We start from the raw sequence: 27991 nt of genomic DNA, 5'->3' as shown, positions 1-27991 counted from the left end.
TAACAGATCTATACGCAGCAAATGCTTTAATTGAAAGTGCATTACAAAAGCCCTGTATATTAAACAGATAAACATAATATTATACTTTCTCGATACTGCACCTCGGAGAAAAAAAAAAAGAAAGTTGTAACACGTTTCTCCATTTGCAAACTACTCAAACAACAACCAATGTAACATATGGTTCACAGAGATTAGCTCCCATGTTCAAAGTGCTTTTCAGAGAGACGGTAGGCACGTTCCTCACCTTATCACTATGAGTAGTCTTGTCATAAAATGTCCATAAATAATAGTCTCGGGTGTCAGTTCAGCTCCTCACCATGAAACGTGATGGGGTTCGTCCTCCAAACAAATAATCCCCAGATTTCCCTTTTCATACGTTTTGTGCTTGATACCTGTATTCCACATTGTGCGTGTCCATTTTCCTTTCTTCCATCACATTCCAGTTACCGTGTGTAGAAACGTAGCATGCTGATGTGCTTGCTATCTTGTTACCAAGACCATAAGTCTTATTTTCCACACTCAAAAGTCATTATGCTTTTGTTACAATAGTCCTCACTTGTAGTTACATGGTTAACTGACTATGAAGAGTGTTTCCCTAATTGTGGGTTGTAAGCATGTTCCTAGAGGGCGTTGGCATTGGGTTTGAGGCTAGAAACAGTTGTTATGCTATTTTCTGGTTCAATGGCTAAAGGCTTGATGTGGGTCACTGCGCAAACACGTGTGGGAACCACTGCTTTAGAGGCAACGACCTCCGTACCGACGACTGAGAATGGTACCAAGCTGTCTGATGGTCTTCTATGAGATGGGACCGAACCGTTCAGTTCTAGAGCGTTCTCAGAGCTGAATTTGAACTTTTAAACTTAGATGTGACCTTCAATATTCCACTCTGGAGAGCTGGAACAGTTGTTGGGTAAGTTCCTCCAGTGGGTTTCTAGAAAAAGAGCCTAAAAGAGCCTCCGTTTCTGGGTCATAGAGCTTTATGTGGTGAGCACTGGAGTAGCGGCCATTCTGGACTGTTCTACAGCTTGAGAGAAGAGTTACTGCAGCTGTCTGTCCAAGATGATCCTAGATAAGATACTAATCTCTCAGCGTGCTCCTGAATTGAACTGTGGGAGCATGATCTCAGTGCATCTTTCGTGTGAGGCAGAAGAGTCCAGGCCTGGAGCCAACCCAGCTTCACTATGGTAAGGCTAGTGACAGAGACTGAGTTCTTTCCTCACCGAGCACTTCTTACACTGCACCACGCAGCACCAGTGGAAGCGGCAGAGGCAGTTCTCCTCGAACACCACCGTCTCGTCTCGGTAGCCACGCTCACAGCACAGCAGGTCACAGCCGCTCACGTCCATGGCTGTGCTGTTGCACATGCGGCCCCGCGTGCCCAGCGAGCCCGTCTTCCTATTGGGCGAGCAGAAGTCGGGCGACTCGGCCGAGTAGATCAGGTCCTGTTTGCTCGGAGGCTTGATGTTCTGGCCTACGGGAACCAGGGTCTTGCCATCATTGCCTCCCATCACCTTGGAAGCGCCATTGAACCGCTCCAGGAGGCGATCACCCACCTCGCGAAAGTGAGGCATCTTTTTCCAGCAGGTCCGGAGTGTGCAAGACCCGGACAGGCCATGACATTTACATTCAGTCCTCATATAATTCCTCACCGCCTGTAGTAAAGACACAGAGATAGATAGGTGAGATTAAAGCAGACACTATTCAGAAGGAATGTATCCCTTCCCACATCCCCAACCGGCCTCTGGCCTTCCCAGAGCTCACAGGCCTTGACATCAGAACAGAGATCAATTGAGTTACAATTGAGGTAATTAAAACCCATTTTGCATGCAGCGTTCTACCCTCCTAAGTCTTTAGCCTCGCGTGGTTGTTTTTCTACATGTGTGCAACCTTTTCTTCTTGTTGTTTAATTCAAAAACCTGTCTTCCTGAGACTATAATTGGCCCAACTACATAGCCACTCCTCCCCATTTACCTGTCTCTGACCCCTTGGGAAAGGTTTTGGCTTGTGTGCCCATGTAACATACTGTGATGAAGCAATACTGACAGGGGTGAACAAAGTCCCAGGAAATTCAAAGCAATAACCTGTAATTGGCTTCTCAAAAGAGCAGACAACCTCCTAACTGAGTGCAATGCTCCTCTCGTCCTATCAACAAGGAGGCCATTGTGAATGCAATATTTTACATTTTTAACATACATGTACTGTATTGAGTCCTTAACAAAGACCTGAAAAGGTTAACGTTTTACAAGGAGAAAAAGTAGCAGCTACTTGCCTTAAAGCCTTGAAAACTGAGGCTCACACTTGTTTTCCTTTATCCGAAATATGATTCTGGTTAAAATATCAGTTTACATTGTTACAGAACTACAGCTAGAGGCTGTCTTGGATGATGCATTGGATAAAAAGAGGAACATTCAGCTAAATAATGAATACTTTCAGCACTTAGGCCCAATTTTCAACTTTGTTTAAAAAAAAGCCATACAAATAAATGAAAGAATTTCACTTTTTGCTTGTACTTTTGCTTAAATCAGCACAGGTAAAATAAAAGATAGGAGATGAGTGTGTTTGGGGGGAATTATAAAAATTTAATTCACAGCCTGGGATGGTCTAGTGTTCTAAGCTGCTGCCTCTGGAGCATGTGTACTGTACATTGTACCGCTGGCAGCAAGGGGCCCTTTCAGCTTCATTTCCTTTCTATCTCTACCCTTTGTAATAAAGGATTAAAAAGTACAAAAGGAGTGCCACAATTCTTATTAAAAAAAATAAAAGTTCATTCACTACCAGTCGTCCTGCTTCGTTGTTGTGGAGATCGATCAACGTCCTGATGTCACTCTTGCCCTTTTTCCTCTTGGCATCCATGAACTGCTTGGACTTCTCGTAGCCAAACTCCACGTCGTCTCCGCAGCCGCCCCACTCCCACTTGACTCCCTCGCCAGAGGTGGTGGTGGAGGAGGAGGCAGGCCGGGGGGGAGCCCTGCTCCTGGTCGCCTCACAGCCACACTGCAGCAGCTCCCCCATACTGCAGGCCTGAGTCACCGTGTGGGTCACCCCAGCCGCTGTGATGGCGTACACAAACGCTGTCTCCCGGATGTCTGAAAGACACGCGCGCCCACACACACACACACACGCGCGCGCACACACACACACACACACACACACACACACACACACACACACACACACACACACACACACACACACACACACACACACACACACACACACACACACACACACACGCACACGCACACGCACACGCACACACACACACACACAGGGGTATCATCAGAGGAGTGAACAGGACAGTGACCCAGGTCACATAACATACCGTGCTGATACCACTGGTATCTGAGATAGGGGGGGGGGCTAGGACACAGCTGCAGGACTATTTGTGTAGTAGGGGAGTTTACCACTCTAGCTCAGAGGGATGTACGGCTGCAACTGCAGATTGATCCTCTGTCTTTATCTTAGGGACCACAACATCATTCTAATTTGTATTGTCCTTTGTTGCTTTGGACAATAAAACATGTCTATGCAGTGTTCCTAGCTGCTATGGGGGAGAAGAGGAGGTAGGCAGTTAGCAGTCCATTGTGTCGAAGCTGAAATGAATGACATTTATTTTCTGGAGCTGGAAGACATGAGCGTGTCGTCACCGCTTACCCCTGTGCCAATTCCATATCGCATGATTCAGTGAATGGGATTCATTAAATCTAGTTAAACGGAATCGGTGCCGTGCGAGGGCCCTTCAGACCAGCACCCGGTGATATTAATACCAGCTGTCCGTCTGCACACCCACTGATGGCTCCATACAGGCCGGTTCTGTGTGTGTGGCGTCTCCCTGCCAGCTCAGACCCAGCCTCAGCCCCAGAACAGCTTGGACCAGCACCTGAACACACAGTTCTCCTCACATTCTGCTCCAATATAGCCCTTCCCTGCCTGCCTGCCTGTCGTGTGCATTGTGAAGGCCATTCCCCATCCCACACCATCTCTGTTTCATCTCAGGTTTAGGCTGTAATAGATCTGGGGGGGGGGGGGACAAATGTTCTCCTCCCAGGATAATTGAGCGTACAGAAGGGACAGAGCTGACTAACTCAATAACTTCTGTTGAGACTTCTCTTAGACAGGCCAGTCATGTCTGCTTTTGCAGGAAGTTTCATATAGGTTGCGTCCTAAATATCACAATATTCCCTTTATAGTGCACTACTTTCGACCAGGGTCCACTGAGTGCACGAAACATGAAGAACACCTTCCTAATGTTGAGTTGCGTTCACCCTCTGAATGGCACACACACACAATCCACGTCTCAATTGCCTCAAGGCTGAAAAATTCCTTCTTTAACATGTCTCCTCCCCTTCATCTGAGAAGTTTATTTAACTAGTGACATCAGTAAGGGATCATAGCTTTCACCTGGATCCACTGGGTCAGTATGTGTCATTAAAAGAGCAAGTGTTCTTAATGTGTTGTAATCTCAGTGAATATGGGCCATTCTACAGAAGTGATGCAAATTGGGGGGGTTAAATGTTTTTTTCCTTCTCACATTTGTATCCTATTTCTCCAAAACTTTAAGCACGTCTTACAACACACTGTATGTCAGATAGACATATCTACCATTGGAGGCTGCTGAGGGGAGGACGGCTCATAACAATGGCTAAAACGGAGCCAATGGAATGGCATCAAACACACAAACCATGTGTTTGATGTATTTGATACCATTCCACTTATTCCGCTCCAGCCCTTGACACGAGCCCGTCCTCCGCAATTAAGGTGCCACCAACCTAATGTGATATCTACTACTCACACACTTTGTTTGTATTGCATATTTGAAATAATGTACCGAACTCCAAGCCACTAAATTTGTCACTACCGAAACATAGTGATAGTTGCAGCAAAGCGAGAACCATGCACAGTAATGATCATTGTGATTAACCTTCTATGACAGATACATTTATTCAACGTTATTTGCAGACCACATTTACAAAATAGGAAAAAACATGATTTTTAACCAGATCGTCAAAATATTTCAATTTCATTTCTAGAAATATAATCTCTATTATTCTCTATAAAAGGTTCAATGTTGATTTTATGAATCTGTAACGACTCTCGTGGGTTGAAAAAGGGGACCAAGGTGCAGCGTGGTAGGCGTTCATGATTTTTAATGAACTGAACACCGCAACAAAGTAACAAAGTAGATAAAACGAAAGTGCACAGTTCTGTCAGGCAACAAAACAGCTAAACAGAAAATAACTCCCCACAAAACCCAAACTGATAATAACAACTTACATATGATCCCCAATCAGAGACAACGATAGACAGCTGCCTCTGACTGGGAACCACACTCTGCAAAAACAACAAAGATATAGAAAACATAGATTCTCCCACCCGAGTCACACCATGACCTAACCAAACATAGAGAATAAATAAGGATCTCTAAGGTCAGGGCGTGACAGAATCTGAAACCTATTGATTCATTATGCATCTAATTAGTTATGTTCGTTAGATGTTTCAATTGTCACTTTGTCTCTGTGGCAAAACATCAGGCGTTTCGGTAGTGGCCAGGCGTCACATTAGGAACTTAATTAGGAACTTAATTGCTTACTTAATTGAAACCATATCAAATATGATACACATAAATATCACAATCAATAAATGTCTTTCTGTTTATTTCTGCCTTTTCACTGCTGCCCTGCACAGTAAAAAATAAAAAGTGTTAATTTAACTCCAATAGAGTTGAATTCAACACTGTTTCAGATAACATTTGGTCCCAGTCTACAAAATTAATTTGACTCAAAATGGTGTTAAAATTCACACAAATGTGTAATAACACTGGTTTAACTGTAGCTCAGTATGGGTTCGATTCGCGGGATCACCCATACGTAGAATGTATGCACACATGACTGTAAGTCGCTTTGGATAAAAGCGTCTGCTAAATGGCATTTTTTTAATATATATTTTTTAATATTAATCTACAATTAAGTAAATGTCAAAGTGAAAACCTTGCTATTAGTTGTTGACCTTACTTACAATTGCGTTGACAAGTAAGTTGAAATAATGATCATCCACAACCACAGCAGAGGATTGGCACGTTTTTTCATTCCACTGAATTGAGTTGAATTACACTGCAATGGCTGCATAATTTGACACTCCGACACTATAGCTCATTGACTCCTCATAATGTTGAAAAAAACTCATCCCGGGTTCAAATAAGTCAACACTAATTCTTACACCCACTTTTTTACTGTGTAAGAATGTTGTTCATCGACTACAGCTCAGCCTTCAACACCATAATGCCCTCCAAGCTCATCACTAAGCTCGGGACCCTAGGTCTGAAACCCTCCCTGTGCAAAAGGGTCCTTGACTTCCCGGCGGGCCGACCCCAATTGGTGAAGGTTGGCAACAACACCTCCGCAACACTGATCCTCAAACACGGAAGCCCCACATGGGTGTGTGATCAGACCCCTCCTGTACTCCCTGTTCACCTATGACTGTGTGGCCACGCACGTCTCCAACTCAAATCATCAAGTTTGCTGACGACAACAGTGGTAGGCCTGATTACCAACAACAATGAAACAGCCTACAGGGAGGAGGTGAAAGCCCTGGCGGAGTGAAAATAATCTCTCCCTCAACGTCAACTAAATGAAGAAGCTAATCGTGGACTACAGGAGGCAGCAGAGGGCATGTTGGGCATGTTGTCCGGTCCTCTGGCAGTCTCTATGGGGGTGCCACAGGGTTCAATTCTCGGGACGACTTTTCTCTGTATATATATCAATGATGTTGCTCTTGCTGTGGGCGATTCCCTGATCCACCTCTACGCAGACGACACCATTCTGTATACTTCTGGCCCTTCCTTGGACACTATGCTATCTATCCTCCAAACGAGCTTCAATGCCATACAACACTCCTTCCGTGGCCTCCAACTGCTCTTAAACGCTAGTAAAACCAAATGCATGCTTTTCAACCGTTCGCTGCCTGCACCCGCACGCCCGACTAGCATCACCACCCTGGATGGTTCTGACCTAGAATATGTGGACATCTATAAGTACCTAGGTGTCTGGCTAGACTGTAAACTCTCCTTCCAGACTCATATCAAACATCTCCAATCTAAAATCAAATCTAGAGTCGGCTTTCTATTCAGCAACAAAGCCTCCTTTACTCCTGCCGCCAAACTTACCCTAGTAAAACTGACTATCCTACCAATCCTCGACTACAAAATAGCTTCCAATACTCTACTCAGCAAACTGGATGCAGTTTATCACAGTTCCATCCGTTTTGTTACTAAAGCGCCTTATACCACCCACCACTGCGACATGCATGCTCTCATCGGCTGGCCCTCACTACATATTCTTCCCCAGACCCACTGGCTCCAGGTCATCTACAAGTCCATGCTAGGTAAATCTCCGCCTTATCTCAGTTCACTGGTCATGATGGCAACACCCGTAGCACGCACTCCAGCAGGTGTATCTCACTGATCATTCCTAAAGCCAACACCTCATTTGGCCATTCTTTCCTTCCAGTTCTCTGCTGCCTGTGACTGGAACGAATTGCAAAAATCGCTGAAGTTGGAGACTTTTATCTTCCTCTCCAACTTTAAACATCTGCTATCTGAGCAGCTAACCGATCGCTGCAGCTGTACATAGTCCATCGGTAAACAGCCCACCAATTTACCTACCTCATCCCCATACTGTTTTTATTTATTTACGTTTCTGCTCTTTTTCACACCAGTATCTCTATCTGCACATGACCATCTGATCATTTATCACTCCATTGTTAATCTGATTTTTTTTTATTCGCCTACCTCCTACCGCCTTTTGCACACAATGTATATAGACTCTCTGTGTTATTGACTTGTTTATTGTTTACTCCATGTGTAACTCTGTGTTGTTGTCTGTTCACACTGCTATGCTTTATATTGGCCAGGTCGCAGTTGTAAATGAGAACTTGTTCTCAACTAGCCTACCTGGTTAAATAAAGATGAAATAAAAAAAATACAAAATTAAAGAGAGGATCCAGATTGTCTAACCCAGCAACGCTTTCAGAACATCAGCTATCTGGATTTGGTTGAAGGAGAAATGGGGGAGGCTTGGGCAATTTGCTATGGGGGGTGCAGGGCTGCTGACCAGGGTAGGGGTAGCCAGGTGGAACGCATGGCCAGCCATGCTTATTGAAATTCTCAATTATCGTGGATTTATCGGTGGTGACAGTGTTTCCTATCTTCAGTGCAGTGGGCAGCTGGGAGGTGGTGCTCTTATTCTCCATGGACTTTACAGTGTCACAGAACTTTTTGGAGTTTGTGCTACAGGATGCACATTTCTGTTTAGAAAAAGCTAGCCTTTGCTTTCCTAACTTCCCTGAAAAGTTGCATATCGCGGGGGCTATCCGATGCTAATGCGGAACGACACAGGATGTTTTTGTGCTGGTGAAGGGCAGTCAGGTCTGGAGTGAACCAAGGGCTATATATGTTCCTGATTCAAAGTTTTTTGAATGGGGCATGCTTATTTAATGGTGAGGAAAGCACTTTTAAAGAATAACCAGGCATCCTCTACTGATGGAATGAGGTCAATATCCTTCCAGGATACCCGGGCCAGATCGATTAGAAAGGCCTGCTCGCAGAAGTGTTTTAGGGAGCGTTTGACAGTGATGAGGGGTAGTCGTTTGACCGCAGACCCATTACGGACTAAAAATCAAGTGTCAATCATAGAGATAAATAGAGGACTAAAATTTCAAAGTTAGTTAAATACTGTGACTTACTAAAACATTTCGTAGAAAGAAATCCCATCTTCAACTAGGAATTGATTCATAAGATTCAGTATTTTTTTAAAAAGGAGGAGACTGATCAGTTGCTGTACTTCCGAGAACACACGCATCTTTCATAGCGAGCTAGCGAGGGACGGAGAGAGAGAGGAGGGGCACAGTATAGGCAGGCATTTTTCTTAACGTTAAGGATCCCAATTTCATTTAACTTTTTAACATTTAAACGTTCACACTCCTACCCAAAACCATACTTTACATATTTATTGAAATATTAGATGTTCGCTAGTGACATTTCTTAAAAATACATGAAGATTTACCAACTTTTCTCTAAAATGTTTGCACATAGACAACTCACCATGTGGCCATGCTGGAGAGAGGTGCGATCCATTCACCTGGTGATATTTGTAGGGGTGTGGCTTAAGGCACATTATACAACTGGTGGGTCTAATCCTGAATGCTGATTGGTTAAAACAACATTCCAGCACTTTTTGACGTGGCTGTAAATTAGCCGTCGTTGGCTAGATAGCAAGCAAGAGATAAGAACGTTGCCAGCCAGTATGGCAATGGAACATTTAGAATGAACGACTGGGTCGCGTCCATAGATACAGAAGAAAAAGACTGAATGACTGGGTTGTGTCTCTGGCAACCGAACCGATAGAACGAATGACCAGCCTGCTTGGGTAGCAACCCTAGATTTGTGTCAAGACTATATATTGTGGACGGATGAAATAGTATGAAGAAATGAATCAAAATAATGTTTTTAATGAAAATATGTCAACCATTATTTGAATATGTTGGTAACCCGTTGTATAAAAGCGAGAGATTGCCCCTCGAAGCCAGTGTTTGGAGGATATATTGGCACTTTGTCTCGGGCCTAACAGCACCCAAGCCAATATCCTCCAAACACCGGCTTCTCGGGCATCATCACTTAATTAATTCTGCAGTCTTTTAATGTGTGTGTTTCAGTAGTGTCATCAAAAGGTGGGACAGCATTTTTTGTGTGTGTGTGGGGGGGGGGGTCTTTAAAAAACAAACAAAACTACTGATTAGAACAGCGTCTTTCAATGTAATTATAGAACAACTCAACATGTTCTATTGAAATAATAGGGGTAAAAACAAAAAGATCATAAATCAAGATGTGCTTTAGGAGTCAGGGTGTGGGACAGCCACCTCTAAATAGAAATAGGTGTATAAACACTGATTTTGTACTATATTAATGTAACAATATGTTTGTTATTGCCTTGGAATGAATTAAAGCATTCCAAGGCATCATTTTTTTTTTAATAGTTGTTTTTGGGGTGGGACAGCAATGTACCCCTCTTCTGTTGAATCACCCATATATGGGATAGGGTGCCATTTGTGACGCGTCCATAGAGGGATTATGGGTAAATGTCTAACAGTCACGCCTGTTTACTGTTTCAGTTGGAGAGGCGGAGATTTAAACGATGCGAAGAGAAATCGAACCGTAGACAACTAATCGGCCTCCACAGAATCTCTGAGGAGGTCGATGTCTCGACAAGGTACAGTCATAGGTGTTTCAGTAATGTCCCTCGGGCTCGCTCGTCTTTAGCCCCTGCTCGCTCGTCTTTAGCCCCTGCTCGCTCGTCTTTAGCCCCTGCTCGCTCGTCTTTATCCTGAGCAATGCAATCATCGTTTCTATATTGGAAAGAAGACATTTCATTCATAGAAGTGAAATGAAACGTTATAACACAACCAAAAAGTATGTCTGTTCAGTTGTATCATGTGGCCCAGCCCCTTGACTGAGATAATAAAAACACGCTTACATGACAAAGAGAGAAGAGGTTATGAAAAAAAGATTTAAAAGAAATATCTTGATTTGAATGAACACCATTTTTCTATTTTCCCCAGAGACAAATATTCCCCCAAAATCCTCCAGCAGCCTACGCCTAGGCCTGCCTGGGAGATAACTTGGTGCCAGAAGGGGCTTTGCAAGGAATTAGACAATATAATACTCAATCTTTGAGTCAATGATGCATGCGTTCAGGTTCAAATGAATCGAGGAAACCCAGGGCCCCTCTATGCAGCAGTACATGTGACACGGCCTGATGAGTGTGAATCATTTTGGTTGATTGATTTTGCTGCCCTGTGCCAGAGTCCAGGGGAAGGTCAAGTCTTGTACAGCACATATCTCATTGCATCTCTGAAATCCATTCTGTTACCTTGAGACTTACAGAACAGTGAGTACACCAAGCAATCCCTAAACATGCATCAAGCAGACAAACACACGTACTCAAAACGACACACATTCCACCTTAAAAAATGATGCGTAGCCTTATATCGCACAGATTTGACTATAATCTGAAAACTGACGAAATGCAGCTGCTCTGTTGATCTCTCAATCAACACATACGGTATTTCTTTCATCATGCATTATAATATTGATCGATAAGACTATGACTTTTCAGATCACCCAGTCGTGCTTTCTGCGGAGTAAGCTTCAGGTAAATATTGCAATTCTTCCGACCCTGGATTTCTAGTCCAAGGCCATATGACCCACTCAAGCCCTCAACTTACAACCAGAGGAATGTTTAAGATTGTGGCTGAACACTGGTGTTCAACGGACGCACACTACTGTGAATAAAAAGATGACATTGAGGAAACACGAGAGACGGTTGAGCTACAGTAGCTGAACTCCAGTGGACCCGTGAGAGTGTAATCTAAAGTGGCACAGTGTTACCTGATACAACAAAGCCATTACACCCTCTTTTATCTGAGTTTAGAACGGAGAGAAGAGGCAACATCTTCACTTTGATCGTATCAGTGTCAGGGCTTGACACAGGATCAGGATAAGCCCTGTGTAATTAACACTTCAGGGCTAATCGGTTCTAACACAACCGAGATTAAGGCAATTACGGTGGTAGATCATTACCGAGAACAGTAATTGCCTAAAAACAAGTGGATAGTACATGACTTTAATGTTCGCAGTGGTATGTAAACGTTTTGTATGTTCATTCATATTTGTCCACACCGTAAAAAAAAAAAAATCTAGGTGTTTCAACTAATTATTATTAAGTAACTGGTTCCACAGCCTTTATTTCATTTACTCAACTTTTCGGTCCAAGTGTTACCTGAACAAAAACATTTATTTGGCCCAAACTTAGCTCCAACTTGAGAAAACTTTGGCAAAAATGGTGTTTGTTGAACTTGTTTTTGGAGGGAAGCTTAACTAAAAAAGGGTGCGCAACTGTTTACACACACACACACACACACACACACACACACACACACACACACACACACACACACACACACACACACACACACACACACACACACACACACACACACACACACACACACACACACACACACACACACACACACAATGTTTCCAATGTACATAGTTGACACACGTTGACATACATTTTGCATGTTCATTCATACAATAATTGAGATTTGAACTCACAACCTCTTGGTTGATGGCATTCCAAGCTTCCTGCTACACCACCATGTCTGTGACAATTTTCACGTAACCTGACTATTCTCTCATCGTTGATTTGATGGACTTATTTAAGTGATTCTTGTTTTTTCTATATAGTTGTCTAATGTTGGCGGAGCATATTACTCTGTTTTAATGTTACTCCCGAATCACTATGACAAACATAATAGCTTTTCTTGAGTGTACTTTTAACAGAGCTGAGATTTACAGTGAAGTGCAAAGTGTAGCAATATAGGTGAAATCAGTCATTGACACAGACATGATGATGATGTAGCAGGAATATTGTAATGCTGTGAACCAAGAGGTTCTGAGTTCAAATACCAGGTTGAGGACATGTTGAATACTAATTACTGTGTACATGCACAATGTAATCAAGTAGGTCAATGAGTGTCTAATCTGTACGTTGAAAACAATGTATGTTAAAAGCACTGTGTGTAATTCGTTCCACAGCCTAAGACGTCAAAATAATAGTTTCTAGTTCAAATCAAATGTTATTTGTCACATGCGCCTGTATATAACGGTGGTAGACCTTACAGTGAAATGCTTACTTACAAGCCCTTAACCAACAACGCAGTTTTAAGAAACCCCCCCCCCCCCCCAAAAAAACATAAAATAATAAAATATCAGAAACAAATAATTAAAGAGCAGCAGTAAAATAGCAATAGTGAGGCTATATACAGGGGTACCGGTGCAGAGTCAATGGGCGGGGGCACCGGTTAGTCGAGGTAATTGAGGTAATATGTACATGTAGGTAGAGTTATTAAAGTGACTATGCATAGTTAATAACAGAGTAGCCAAAGCGTAAAAGAGGGGGGCATTGCAAATAGTCTGGGTAGGCATTTGATTAGATGTTCAAGAGCCTTATGGCTTGGGGGTAGAAGCTGTTAAAAAGTATATTGGACCTAGACTTGAAGATCCGGTACTGCTTGCCGTGCGGTAGCAGAGAGAACAGTCTATGACTAGACTTGGAGCTCTGGTACTGCTTGCCGTGCGGTAGCAGAGAGAACAGTCTATGACTAGACTTGGAGCTCCGGTACTGCTTGCCGTGCGGTAGCAGAGAGAACAGTCTATGACTAGACTTGGAGCTCCGGTACTGCTTGCCGTGCGGTAGCAGAGAGAACAGTCTATGACTAGACTTGGAGCTCCGGTACTGCTTGCCGTGCGGTAGCAGAGAGAACAGTCTATGACTAGACTTGGAGCTCCGGTACTGCTTGCCGTGCGGTAGCAGAGAGAACAGTCTATGACTAGACTTGGAGCTCCGGTACTGCTTGCCGTGCGGTAGCAGAGAGAACAGTCTATGACTAGACTTGGAGCTCCGGTACTGCTTGCCGTGCGGTAGCAGAGAGAACAGTCTATGACTAGACTTGGAGCTCCGGTACTGCTTGCCGTGCGGTAGCAGAGAGAACAGTCTATGACTAGACTTGGAGCTCTGGTACTGCTTGCCGTGCGGTAGCAGAGAGAACAGTCTATGACTAGACTTGGAGCTCTGGTACTGCTTGCCGTGCGGTAGCAGAGAGAACAGTCTATGACTAGACTTGGAGCTCTGGTACTGCTTGCCGTGCGGTAGCAGATAGAACAGTCTATGACTAGACTTGGAGCTCTGGTACTGCTTGCCGTGCGGTAGCAGAGAGAACAGTCTATGACTAGACTTGGAGCTCTGGTACTGCTTGCCGTGCGGTAGCAGAGAGAACAGTCTATGACTAGACTTGGAGCTCTGGTACTGCTTGCCGTGCGGTAGCAGAGAGAACAGTCTATGACTAGACTTGGAGCTCTGGTACTGCTTGCCGTGCGGTAGCAGAGAGAACAGTCTATGACTAGACTTGGAGCTCTGGTACTGCTTGCCGTGCGGTAGCAGAGAGAACAGTCTATGACTAGACTTGGAGCTCTGGTACTGCTTGCCGTGCGGTAGCAGAGAGAACAGTCTATGACTAGGGTGGCTGGAGACAATTTTTAGGACCTTCCTCTGAAAAAAATGTCAAAGACTCCAGCTACCCTACTTGAATGAACATATGAGATAATTTGAGCAAAGCCATCACTTTAAGTTGCCTATGTTTTCTTATTGTTGGAGCCAAATTTGTTAAGTTCAGGTAACACTTTGACTAAAAAGTTGAGTAAACAAAAAGAAAGGCAGCGGAAAGTGTTACTTAATCACATTTAATTGAAAGAACTTTCTTTCTTTCTTTTTTTTTTACAGTGCAATTTATCCCATGTCTAACTGGGATCATTTCATTGACATTATGACATTATGCCACAGTGTCTCACCTCATCCAGAGAGTTTGGCCAGAGTCCTATGGGTCCTGATCAAATGAGGTACACCATATAGGGAATTTTATTTGATTTATTTTTTTATTTCACCTTTATTTAACCAGGTAGGCTAGTTGAGAACAAGTTCTCATTTGCAACTGTGACCTGGCCAAGATAAAGCGTAGCAATTCGACACATACAACAACACAGAGTTACACATGGAATAAACAAAACATAGTCAATAATACAGTAGAACAAAAGAAAACAAAAAGTCTATATACAGTGAGTGCAAATGAGGTAAGATAAGGGGGTAAAGGCAATAAATAGGCCATGGTGGGGAAGTAATTACAATATAGCAATTAAACACTAGAATGGTAGATGTGCAGAAGATGAATGTGCAAGTAGAGATATTGGAGTGCAAAGGAGCAAGATAAATAAATAAATAAATACTGTATGGGGATGAGATAGGTAGATAGATGGGCTGTTTACTGATGGGCTATGTACAGGTGCAGTGATCTGTGAGCTGCTCTGACAGCTGGTGCTTAAAGCTAGTGAGGGAGATATGAGTCTTCTGCTTCAGAGATGTTTGCAGTTTGTTCCAGTCATTGGCAGCAGAGAACTGGAAGGAAAGACAACCAAAGGAGGAATTGGCTTTGGGGGTGACCAATGAGATATACCTGCTGGAGCGCGTGCTACAAGTGGGTGCTGCTATGGTGACCAGTGAGCTGAGATAAGGCAGGGCTTTACCTAGCAGAGACTTGTAGATAACCTGTAGCTAGTGGGTTTGGCGACGCGTATGAAGCGAGGGCCAACCAACAAGAGCATACAGGTCGCAATGGTGGGTAGTGTATGGGGCTTTGGTGACAAAACGGATGGCACTGTGATAGACTGCATCCAGTTTGTTGAGTAGAGTGTTGGAGGCTATTTTATAGATGACATCACCGAAGTCAAGGATCGGTAGGATGGTCAGTTTTACGAGGGTATGTTTGGCAGCATGAATGAAGGATGCTTTGTTGAGATACAGGAAGCCAATTCTATATTTAATTTTGGATTGGAGATGCTTAAAGTAAGTCTGGAAGGAGAGTTTACAGTCTAACCAGACACCAAGGTATTTGTAGTTGTCCACGTATTCTAAGTCAGAGCCGTCCAGAGTAGTGATGCTGAACAGGCGAGCAGGTGAGGGCAGTGATCGGTTGAATAGCATGCATTTAGTTTTCCCTGCGTTTAAGATTAGTTGGAGGCCACGGAAGGAGAGTTGTTTGGCATTAAAGCTCATCTGGAGGTTTGTTGACACAGTGTCCAAGGAGGGGCCAGAAGTATACAGAATGGTGTCGTCTGCGTTGAGATGTACCAGAGAATCACCAGCAGCAAGAGCAACATCATTGATGTATACAAAGAAGAGAGTCGGCACCTCCATAGAGACAGCCAGAGGTCCGGACAACAGACCCTCCGATTTGACACACTGAACTCTATCAGAGAAGTAGTTGGTAAACCAGGCGAGGCAATCATTTGAGAAACCAAGGCTGTCGAATCTGCCAATAAGAATGTGGTGATTGACAGAGTTGAAAGCCTTGGCCAGGTCGATGAATACGGCTACACAGTAATGTCTCTTATCAATGGCGGTTATGATGTCATTTAGGACCTTGAGCGTGCCTGAGGTGCACCCATGGCCGCCTCTAAAAACCAGATTGCATAGCGGAGAAGATACGGTGTAATTCGAAATGGTCGGTAATCTGTTTGTTAACTTGGCTTTCGAAGATCTTAAAAAGACAGGGTAGGATAGATATAGGTCTGTAGCAGTTTGGGTCTAGAGTGTCACCCCCTTTGAAGAGGGGGATGACCGCGGCAGCTTTCCAAGCTTTGGGAATCTCAGACGATACAAAAGAGAGGTTGAACAAGCTAGTAATAAGAGTTGCAACAATTTCGGCAGATCATTTTCGAAAGAGAGGGTCCAGATTCTCTAGCCCAGCTGATTTGTTGGGGTCCAGATTTTGCAGCTCTTTCAGAACATCAGCTATCTGGATTTGGGTAAAGGAGAAATGGTGGGGGCTTTGGCGGGTTGCTGTGGAGGGTGCCGGGCAGTTGACCGGGGTAGGGGTAGCCAGGTGGAAAGCATGGCCAGCCGTAGAGAAATGCTTATTGAAATGTTCAATTATAGTGGATTTATCAGTGGTGACAGTGTTTCCTAGCCTCAGAGCAGTGGGCAGCTGGGAGGAGGTGCTCTTATTCTCCATGGACTTTATAGTGTCACAGAACTTTTGGGAGTTAGTACTACAGGATGCAAATTTGAAAAAGCTAGCCTTAGCTTTCCTAACTGCCTGTGTATATTTGTTCCTAACTTCCCTGAAAAGTTTCATATCACGGGAGCTACTCGATGCTAATGCAGAACGCCACAGCATGTTTTTGTGCTGGTCAAGGGCAGACAGGTCTGGAGTGAACCAAGGACTACATCTATTCCTAGTTCTACATTTTTTGAACGGGGCATGCTTATTTAAGATGGTGAGGAAGGCACTTTTAAAGAATAGCCAGGCATCGTCTACTGACGGGATGAGGTCAATGTCATTCCAGGATACCCCGGCCAGGTCAATTAGAAAGGCCTGCTCACAGAAGTGTTTTAAGGAGCGCTTGACAGTGATGAGTGGAGGCCGTTTGACCGCTGACTAAGGTGCTATTTGGGACATAGACTAAGTGTGTCACATTCATTAGACAGGACAGATACTGAAAGACCTCAAATGTGTGGTGTTTGTTTTTTCTCCAGGAGTCTGGAGACCCCCCCCCCCCCCGGCCAGACGATGCAAAGCTCCCAAATGATGATTGACAGAGAAGCAGACAGAAGCAGGAGCATTTTAACAGAGCTAATAATGAGCTGCATTCCTGAGGTGGCAGAAGAATTATGATTATTCTATCTTGTCACAACTGCATATTGTCTCTGAGCACGTCTAAATGACTCCATTACAACCATGAGACAACATGTCGAAGCAGCCAGCATAGCTCACAGCAAACCCCTGGCAACCCCTGGCATCGATAAGTCAACACAACAACATCTCTTGTTTATATGTTTGAATATAGGAAGAAAAAGCCTCCAGTTATTTCTGCAAAGGGAGAAAGATGTAAGCTACTTGGCGCAGCACCCCCAGCCCGCCGCGTGCATGTGAGGAAGTGAACCTGTCCTTGCAGATCTTCCTGCACTGACAAATGGTCATTAGAGCTACATCTTGGTAATTGTTCGGAATGCTTCAAAACATAGGAGCACTTAAGCCATACCTATAGACATGGAGGAATTTATGATTAATTGCCATTTTGGCAAGGAGTTTCACTGAGTTCTCCAGTTCTCAGTGAAAGGAGTAGCTAATGTTGTAATCCTTATACTGACAGCAAAAACTCTTCACTAAATTTACACTCAACGAAAGCTACAAAGATGCTATTTAGATCCGTCTGTCTGGGAACAAATCGGGGCCTGGGTTCCCAAAAGCATCATAAAACCTCTTACATGTAAAGTTCCCTGTTTTAGGGGTCTGCGTTGTTCTGGTACCGGTTCCGAGCAAATTTTTGGCTTACGAATTGATCTGTGGACACTGTCGATCAACATGGCTTGCATTGAGCGATAGCCCTGGTTCCTACAGACACAGTAGTATATTTTGTCTGCCTGTGTGACGTAGGGCGTATGTGAAATATGAAACCACTTGAAGCTGGGATGTCCCTTCTACCATTTAATTCGCTCTTCCGACTGTCCATCAACTCCTGGCTGAACCCTACGTCACAGCCACTGACAAAGCACATGTCTGCAATCCTTATTGAATAGTGCAGCAGGAGAGAGTGATTTCGTCACAACTGCACATTCAGAGATGAAAAAAAGCCATTATTCTAAAATAATTCATAGATTTTAAACAAAAAACACATTCTGTTTGTCTTAGATGAGATGAACACCTAAGGAGTTCAGGAAGCCAAGCTAGAGCTCGGTGAGACATTCACAGCGGTGGAGGCAGATGTTTTGATCTCTAACACTAAACATACAAATATGTATTTTACAGTTATTAGAAGGGTGAAATCTTATAGCTGGTCATTTTATAACGTCATTATACTATATTTAGAAAGCATATAAGTCATTTTGAGCCTTATTCATACAGTTTTGTTGAATACGAAATACATAGATATTTTTTTTATCGTATTTGTACTGTGCTTTAGCTTGTGTCCTCAAAATTGGGTACACCTCAGCAATTTATAACAATTTATAACAATTTTTTTGAGTATGCAGCATTACTAGTTATTGTTTATGGCTCTCTCGTGATAAATAATTACTTTTGGAGATTACGTAAATTACCTTTTCGATTACATACATCTAGTTACACTGGTTTTTGTTAGAACCTTCGTAGGAGCATCATTAAATATCAGAGTTGTTTCCCAAAACCATCATAAGTAAAGTTGCACTTGAAAACACTTGTTATCTACTGACCGTCTCAGACCATAGAGACGAACATAGAATCAAGCTGTTTGCGATACAATTTTGTCTTCGCAATTTAACAAGCAAAGAATAAAAAGATGATTCTGAAATGACTGCATTAACACAAAACACAGCAGGGCTATAGGCAACATAGGCCTATATATATATATATATACATATATATTTATATATATATATATATATATATATATATATATACATATATATTTATTGTTCAGTCAATTGAGTTGTATTTGTAGGCTACACTATCTATAACGCCTCAGTATATTTCATGATGTGTAACAACGTGTGCAATGAAGTGCCAAATTAATCTGTGATTTAGTGCATTATTATTGAGTAAGCATTAGAATGAGCCACCTCAATACTTGCAGCCATATGGTGGTAGCTCTCTAGGAGCTGGTCTGTCATCAGTATTATGGAATAATTCTAAAGCTACGGTAAGATTTGAATGGAGAAAGCTGATCAGGGAGCTGCGCTGCCTTTCTTTCATTCCTCTCAGTATCGACAAATGGTCCAACGATCGCACTTCGGTCACGCTACATCTTCGGGCATTGTGGGAAAGATGCATCGTTAAAACACTTTTATAAGCATCGTTTCCATCGCTATCGGGAAACCGGGCCCAGTCCAATAAGAAGCGGTCACATAAAACCAGGTCAGATCAATGTTCTAGATGTTCCTTGGATCAACATCTGACGGTTGGATTCACATCTGACCAGAGGAGACTAACCGCACCACAGGCACTCTGCCCTCTGCTGACTCTCAGCAGCAAAACAGGAATGTTGCAAACCACAGTTTAAAGGAAGATGATGTATATAATCTAACACTATAGAAGGTATCATCTTAATACCCACATATTCCTCACCGAGCTAACAAAATAACTTTGAAGCGCCTGCAGAATACTTAGCTTTGCCTCAAGAGATTAAAGGCTTCATCTGTAATGACTTAAATGGCAACGGCATGAGATATTTCTTTACTCAGAATTCAGTCTTTAGAACTAAGCGGCGGTTCTTCGAGACAAAATCTTGAAGGGAAAGTTATAATGGACACTTCTTGTGTCAGATTAATGACGGTAAAGAACAGGAATTCTGTCAACGCCAGCAGGCTGCTTGCAACGGTACTCTCATTGTTTTGAATATGAAAGACCTGCTCAAAAGATTCTTCCAACAACTGAAGGCATGCATTAGCTAGATAGTAGAAGATAAAACCAATAATGGATACACTATACTGGAGCTAAACGGTGGTTTGTTGACAAAACACTTCCTTGTTGGTACACACAGAATGGTCTCTCTTAAGCAAGCATAGAAAAGTGCAACGGGAGGAGACAACGTACAAAAAGCAAGACAATAATTGCATAGTAGCAGGGCCTACATTTGTTTTATTACTCAGTTCAAAGAGCACCGACAATGGTAGAGATCAGTGGTTATATGAGAAGCAATTTAGGGGGTAATTTGGAGTTTGCAATTTGATGCAAAAGAGAAGCAGTCAAGTGTAAATCAGTCTTGTTAACATACAACAGCTGGCCTTGTTCTCCACTGCACTTTGGATCAGAGTAAAGTTGAAGTGAGGCCATTGGCTGTGCACTCAAAGGTCAAGGGGTCACGTCTTAAGTGAGACACTGTTAAACCATTTGAAAGGCACTTAGATGATTATTTTCTATGTCAGGCAGGCAGTGTGTATGTGGAGCTATTGGAAAGATTAGGGGGAAATTATCACCGGGTCCTATTTTCCATAATGACAAGTGCTCACTCACCTTGTTGGAGTATTTTGCCAAAGTACTTGTTCTGACTGGTGCAGTTCCAGCGGCGGAAACGAAACTGGTACTGGCACTCCCGCACACCCAGCTTGGCACCCTTGGCGACCTCGTGGACGATCTCTGGCTGGTTCTGGCACAGCTCGGCCTGCTTCCCCGCTAGCCGCTTGGTCTTCCTGCAGATACTGTTGGGGTCCATGACCAGAGGGCTCCCCACTGCCCTACAGGGAAGCATACAACAGATAGACTGTGACTACAACTCACACTACAGCGGCATAGCATTATGATGTTTTGTTCGTGTCTTACTCTTACTCCATATAAGTATCACTAAAGCTAAATGTATGTGTTCTTCTATTAGGCCGTTTGCTTACTTGACATCGGGTGTGGAGAGGAAGAGTAAAGCTGCAGTGATGTGGAAACATAAAAAGGAGCAATAGAGCTGCGTCTTAAATGCCGGGTTTCTTACCGAGCGTTGACAGGTGTATGTTTACCCTTAGGAAAATTGTTTATTTCAATTCCTAACGGGAGTACAGGGCCTCGGGTTCAACACTGTGAACTCTCGCCAGTCGTTCTCGTGACAGTTGCTATGCCATAATGTGAGAACAGCCCTATCCTCCTGTTCCCTCGATTCAATAACTCTGCATCTGACTCCAGTTCAGGTGATGTGATCCGTAAAGCACGGGTCCGTTTTTATCATTATGTGGGAGTAGGAGTGTGTGAGAATACCTCATTGCTTTTCACTCACCCGTGTCACAGCTAATCTTCCTGACTAATAACATTCATCTGCCTTGTGAGTTTGTTTTTAAGAAGTCAAACAAGCACTCTTGCCAATCCCCAGCATTTGTGGTCTGATAAGAAGCATGAGACACAGGGCCGTTGCTCTTCAAATGTAATGCATCCCATCTCCAGTAAGTCAATTACATTATTAAGTCGAAACCATTTATATATCAATGTCTGAAATGTCACTGTATATCTGTGATTCAATCAAAATACAAATTATTTGTAGTTAGATGCACCTTTTTTAGCCATAGCATCATGGAAAACAAAAAATGTAACTGCAAACATACTGTACACAAAATAGCATAATGGCTGCACAGATTAAGTATAGAAAAATGATTGAAAGCCTAATAATTCACACTGCCCTAAAAGTGGGGAGTGAACAGTAGCTTAATGCCCACAATGTGAGCTGTCTTCACTGAAGTGTGAGAACTTGACTCCGACAGTCCAGCGTCACCGGCTTCTGGGATCCTGACATCCTACTGCCATTTACTGATGATGTATTGGCAATGTCTCTATGGAAACGGATCACAGGGGAACACATCTCCGGCGCGGTGTATAGTATACCTACACAGATCTGAGATCCAATGATTCCACACCCATGTGCAAGTGACATGGGCAGATGCAGAACTTAGCAGACACACCGAGTCTTAACACCCCCTGATTATCTGACGTGTCATGGATCGTCAAACCTGGGGGGGATCTGCGAGCCAGGATCATAGCTTTGAAATTGGCTCGGCAAGCTGCTCACAAAAAAAGGGACCAGGTTTTACAGCAGGAGGTGTAGACTCGTAAAAAAAAAGGAAAAAGGAAAAAGAAAAAAGAAGCAGACCATGTTTGAGTTTATTCTCCAAGTCCTGTGTCATTGTCAAAGTGAAAGGGCAAACCCTCCTCGCCCAATTCAAAAGCAAGGCTTTTATATCACACGAGCAGCCGAAGCAGCTAGAACACTGGCAAGGACGAATCATGCGGTCTGAATATGGCTCTGGCAATATGTATGATGAAGACATTTCTCTGTCTTGAACACCATGCTGTGTTCCAGTGTCAATACAAAACCAGGACCGACCTGAACGAAGCACTCACTACGAGGAACACAATGTTATCAGTGTTGAATATGAAAGGATAGGGATCTCTATAAAAGCGCACATATCGGAACTACAAAATCAGATAAGCAATCAATCTTCCACGTCCATGCAATGTGTTCATTATTCCGTCTCCTTTATCAGTCACGGTAATGCTCCTGGAAACGATAATGCTGAAACAGAGTCTTATCACGAGAGAGAGGAGGATGCACTACCATCTACGCCATCAAGAGCCCTCCAAACAGTGGCTCGCATGAAATATCACAGAGATAACCAGAGACCAAAATAGAAAGGGAAACACTGATAAAGGACGTGTATCCAAATAATCTAGCCTCCATGTGGGCCATCATGATCGTTTGGAGATAAGCTGTTCGTCTAGCTTTGTGTGGACCTCAACTGACATTATGAAGTGCATGGCCATAGATATATGGGCTTTTTTTCTCACTTTGCAAAACAATACATTTCATCCTCCTTTCACCCTAGCTGGAGAGTGGCTTGTGTTCAGCTCTCTGGTCCGTGTCGCCGAGCCACGGCACAATCGTCTCTAAAAACTTAAATTCCTGAACTCAAAACCTGCACATCACCGATGCACCGCCGCTCCCCGTCACATGTTTGTCTTGCAATAAGTGAGGACCACATGAGGTCCATGCGCGCACTGAAAAACCTCAATGTCTGGAAAGGCCTCATGCTCTGTGGTGAAACAGTGTACATAGCAGCCCCAGGCCAAGCCCTGTCATTGAATGAGACCTCACGTTGTCACTTATTGCAAGACAAACGTGTGACAGACAGCAGCGGTGCGTCAGTGTTGTGCACGATTGGATTTAGTGCTGTGATGGCGCCAGAGGGGAAGGCTGCCGTCTTATTGGATCTCAACCAACCCTGCTATTTTGTTTGTTTTGTACATAAGGTTGCTGATACAGTCTATTTTGACTGAAAAGAGCTTCTGGACATCAGAACTGGGATTGCTCAACTCAAACTGGACGAAGAGTTCTTCTCAATGAGTCGGACGGGAGGGATATAATACAGACACCCGACCAGGCTCAGATCCCCGTTATTCGATGGAGAAAGAAACTGAGATTTCGCGGAAAGAGATCCGGGTGCCTTGTGAGGCTCAGGCGACGAAGGGCTAATCTGCCCATGCCTTCCGTCCTGCTAGCTAACGTTCAATCGCTGGAAAAATAAATGGGACGAACTGAAAGCACGTTTATCCTACCAACGGGATATTAAAAACTGTAATATCTTACGTTTCACCGAGTCATGGCTGAACGACGACATTAAGAACATAAAGATGGCGGGTTATACACTGCATCGGCAGGACAGAACAGCAGCCTCTGTCAAGACACGGGGCGAGGGCCTATGCATTCATGTAAGCTGGTGCACAATATCTAAGGAAGTCTCGAGGTTTTGCTCACCTGAGGTAGAGTATATCATGATAAGCTGTAGACCACACGTATCTACCAAGAGAGTTTTCATCTGTATTTTTTTATAGCTGTCAACATACCACAACAGACCGATGCTGGCACTAAAACCGCACTCAATGAGCTGTATACCGCCATAAGCAAACAGGAAAACGCTCATCCAGAGGCTGCGCTCCTGGACTTTAATACAGGGAAACTTAAATCAGTTTTACCTCATTTCTATCAGCATGTTAAATGTGTAACCAGTGTGAAAACAATTCTAGACCACATTTACTCCACATACAGAGATGCGTACAAAGCTATCCATCGCCCTCCATTTGGCAATTCTGACCATAATTCTATCCTTCTGATTCCTGCTTACAAGCAAAAATTCAAGCAGGAAGCACCAGTGACTCGGTTTATAAAAATGTGGTCAGATGAAACTGATGCTAAGCTACAGGACTGTTTTGCTAGCACAGAATGGAATATGTTCCGGGATTCTTTTGATGGAATTGAGGAGCACACCACATCAGTCACTGGCTTTATCAATAAGTGCATAGAGGACGTCGTCCCCACAGTGACCGTACGTACATACCCCAACCAGATGCTATGGACTACAGGCAACATCTGCACTGAGCTAAAGGGTAGAGCTGCCGCTTTCAAGGAGCGGGACTCTAACCTAGAAGCTTATAAGAAATGCAGCTATTTAAACAGGTCAACATTCACAAGGCCACATGCCAGATGGATTACCAGGACGTGTACTCCAAGCATGCGCTGACCAACTGGCAAGAGTCTTCGTGTGCCCACGAACACTAAGGCAACCTGCGTAAATGATTACCAACCCGTAGCACTCACATCTGTAGCCATGAAATGCTTTGAAAGGCTGGTCATGGCTCACATCAACACCATTATCCAAGAAACCCTAGACCCACTCCAATTTGCATACCGCACCAACAGATCCACAGATGATGCAATCTCTATTGCACTCCACACTGCCCTTTCACACCTGGACAAAAGGAACACCTATGTGAGAATGCTATTCATTGACTACAGCTCAGCGTTCAACACCATAGTGCCCTCAAAGCTCATCAATAAGCTAAGGACCCTGGGACTGAACACCTCCCTCCGCAACTGGATCCAGGACTTTCTGACGGCCACCCCTAGGTGGGAAGGGTAGGTAACAACACATCCACCACGCTGATCCTCAACACGGGGGCCCCTCAGGGGTGCGTGCTCAGTCCCCTTCTGTACTCCCTGTTCACTCATGACTGCACGGCCAGGCACGACTCCAACACCATCATTAAGTTTGCTGATGACACAACAGTGGTAGGCCTGATCACCGACAACGATGAGACAGCCTATAGGGAGGAGATCAAAGACCTGACCGTGTGGTTCAAGGACAACAACCTATCCCTCAACGTGATCAAGACAAAGGAGATGATTGTGGACTACAGGAAAAAGAGGGCCTGGCACAACATTATTATCATTGATGGGGTTGTAGTGGAGCAGCTTGAGAGCTTCAAGTACCTTGGATCCACATCACCAACAAACTAACATGGTCCAAGCACACCAAGACAGTCATAAAGAGGGTACGACAAAACCTATTAATGCTCACGAGACTGAAAAGATTTGGCATGGGTCCTCAGATCTTCAAAAGATTTTACAGCTGCACCATTGAGAGCACTACAGAGGATAGTGCGTACGGCCCATTACATCACTGGGGCAAAGCTTCCTGCCATCCAGGACCTCTATACCAGGCGGTATCAGAGGAAGGCCCTAAAAATTGTCAAAGACACCAGCCACCCTAGTCATTGACTGTTCTCTCTGCTATTGCACGGCAAGCGGTACCGGAGTGCCAGGTTTAGGTCAAAGAGGCTTCTAAACAGCATCTACCCCAAGCCATAAGACTCCTGAACAGCTATTCAAATGGCTACGCAGACTATTTGCTGCTCTTGAATCATTTGTTATTCTTATCTCTTACTTTTGGGGGGGTATTTTCTTAAAACTGCATTGTTGGTTAAGGGCTTGTAAGTAAGCATTTCACTGTAAGGTCTACTACACCTGTTGTATTCGGGGCATTGTGACAAATAAAATGTGATGTTTGATTTGATTTGATAACGATCTGGTATAATGAAGTGCTTCCCTACAGATGATGCCGAGCTGAAGCTTGGCCCAGAACCCATTCCAGGAGCGGATGAGTGGAAATGGCACACGCTATATGCACACCTGTGGGCCACACTCCTGGCTGCCTGCCAGACTATGACCCACACACAGCCAGGAGGACCGGGAGTTTACTTGTCCTGAAACTTGCAAAGGCATTCCAAAATCTCTGGTCTTCACTGCTCTCTGCCAAAATGATTAGAGCCTAATCAAAGAAGCTCTGAAAGAAGAGGTTTATCTCAGAGACGTTTCATCTACCCCCACAAATGGCATCCTGTCTGTCTGGTCGGGCTGACAACCATTTGCTTTTAAAGACAAGGGGCAGAGAGACAGGAGTGAGATGGCATGCACAGCTCTCAACAGAAAGCATCTTTGTCCTGTCAAACTGCAGGACCTCCAGGTGTGCTCACCTGAGTACTCCAATTTTGTCTTTGGGGAGAGAGGTTCCCAGTTTAGCAGTACTAATAGCTGGCCTTCAAACTTGAAAAGGTTTGATTTAGTTAAACATCCCTCTACAGATGTGCGTGTCTGAAATGAATTGATTATACTTCAGAAAAAAAGCATCTGTCTTGTGTCTTTTTAAGTCTCATACATCTCAGAGTACTGAACAAATAATTGTTTTATGATGACATATCCACTGCCTCAAGGTCCACAGGAAAAAATTCCAACTCTGACCTCCCTAATATCTCTGTTTTTACAACAGGCAATCGCAGACCTCCACAAGCTGAAGCTGAATATTTTTTGGCTAGCTGAGTCATAACATTAGGGACTTTAGTTTTTTATTGTTGATTTCATTGAGTTACTTAACCACATTTTAGATATTAGTTTGTTACCAACAATAAAAAATGCTGTATTGAAAATAAATGTTGTGGTTCGTTAAGACATTTTAGAGATTGTCTGATCAGTCATTACAATTGTTTTGAGTGAGTTTGCAGTAGGGAGGTGGTGATAGATAAAGAAAACGAAAACGTTTAATTCGTATGTAATTGTAGGCTAAGTATTACGAAATGCTTCACAGTGCGGTCAAGGTCATCAAAAGTATTACCATGTTATTACACTTGTCAATACGAGGCTCTTTGAATAGTGGTTGTATCAATAAAGTCAAATTCAGAATTGCATGTATTTGAGTACATCCTGACATCATGCCAATCTTTAGCCAGATATCAACCATGGGCGCGTGCAAAACATAACCTTTACATAACATCAGATGACAAAAAAACACCGTATTCTAAGAAACCTTATTTACATTAGCAACTCAATTTGACGCACATGTTCATTGTTTGCAGCATGACTTACCACCATAACCCAATGATATTGACCGGACACAGGAGGATGAAAAACAGGGCTAGTTGAGTCCGAGATAATGGTATCGTCATGATGAGAGTGTCCTTAAAAAAAACAACAACGTTAAATTAAAAAGTGAGAGGCGCCAATCCCCAATTCAATTAAGGTGTTGTTGTTTTCATTGGATGTCCTGCAGAGTTCGTAATCTGCAGGATTCAGCACACCCACTAAATGCTCAAAAAGTCATTTGAACCCCTCTTTGGATGCACCACTAAAGTTCGATTACACGGTCAGGAGGGAAGAGACATCGTGATGAAATGTGTTTAACCTCTTCATAGTCGTCTCTCTGGCAGATAGATTCAAGACTGAAACACCAGAGGCAGAGGTGACATGCACGTCCTGACTAAAACACCCAAATTCCAATAGCACAGCGATTTTAATCTGGCAGCAAGGATACTACAGCCCGGGGGTGATGGAATGTAGCCAGACCTTGGGTAGAAAAGTAAACCCATGGACCAGCAGATTCCGCGAGGACAATCAATGCTAACGTTTTAGTGCAAAAGTAATACAATCTATTGGCCTTGGTAACAACTGTACATTTTTACTCGGCATCGAAGTGTCGGGTACTTTTCG

The 27991-nt window shown here is 43.6% G+C and overlaps 1 protein-coding gene across 1 annotated transcript; it reads right to left on the bottom strand.

The window, feature by feature from the left end:
- Positions 1 to 11: 11 nt before the first annotated feature.
- LOC124043804 (protein Wnt-6-like) lies at positions 12 to 27991 on the bottom strand. The gene is made up of 4 exons (XM_046362779.1): positions 27371 to 27991; positions 20659 to 20879; positions 2776 to 3086; positions 12 to 1652 (listed from the first exon to the last, which is right to left on the bottom strand). Exons 1-4 carry the CDS (start codon positions 27448 to 27450, stop codon positions 1191 to 1193), a joined length of 1074 nt encoding a protein of 357 aa, XP_046218735.1. The 5' UTR covers positions 27451 to 27991; the 3' UTR covers positions 12 to 1190.

Source organism: Oncorhynchus gorbuscha, linkage group LG09 (assembly GCF_021184085.1).
Source record: "Oncorhynchus gorbuscha isolate QuinsamMale2020 ecotype Even-year linkage group LG09, OgorEven_v1.0, whole genome shotgun sequence".
Classification (NCBI taxonomy): Eukaryota; Metazoa; Chordata; class Actinopteri; order Salmoniformes; family Salmonidae; genus Oncorhynchus; species Oncorhynchus gorbuscha.
The sequence above is the reverse complement of the archived record's forward strand: the minus strand, read 5'-3'. Positions and strand labels throughout refer to the sequence as shown.

What these genes read in the sequence shown, in the direction of transcription:
- LOC124043804 (XM_046362779.1), bottom strand. Translation starts at nt 27,450, where the DNA reads ATGACGATACCATTATCTCGGACTCAACTAGCCCTGTTTTTCATCCTC. An exon ending in AATATCATTGGGTTATGGTG is followed by an intron (nt 20,880 to 27,370) that starts GTAAGTCATGCT and finishes GCTTCCCTGTAG; the next exon opens with GGCAGTGGGGAGCCCTCTGG. An exon ending in ACAACGAAGCAGGACGACTG is followed by an intron (nt 1,653 to 2,775) that starts GTAGTGAATGAA and finishes TCTTTACTACAG; the next exon opens with GCGGTGAGGAATTATATGAG.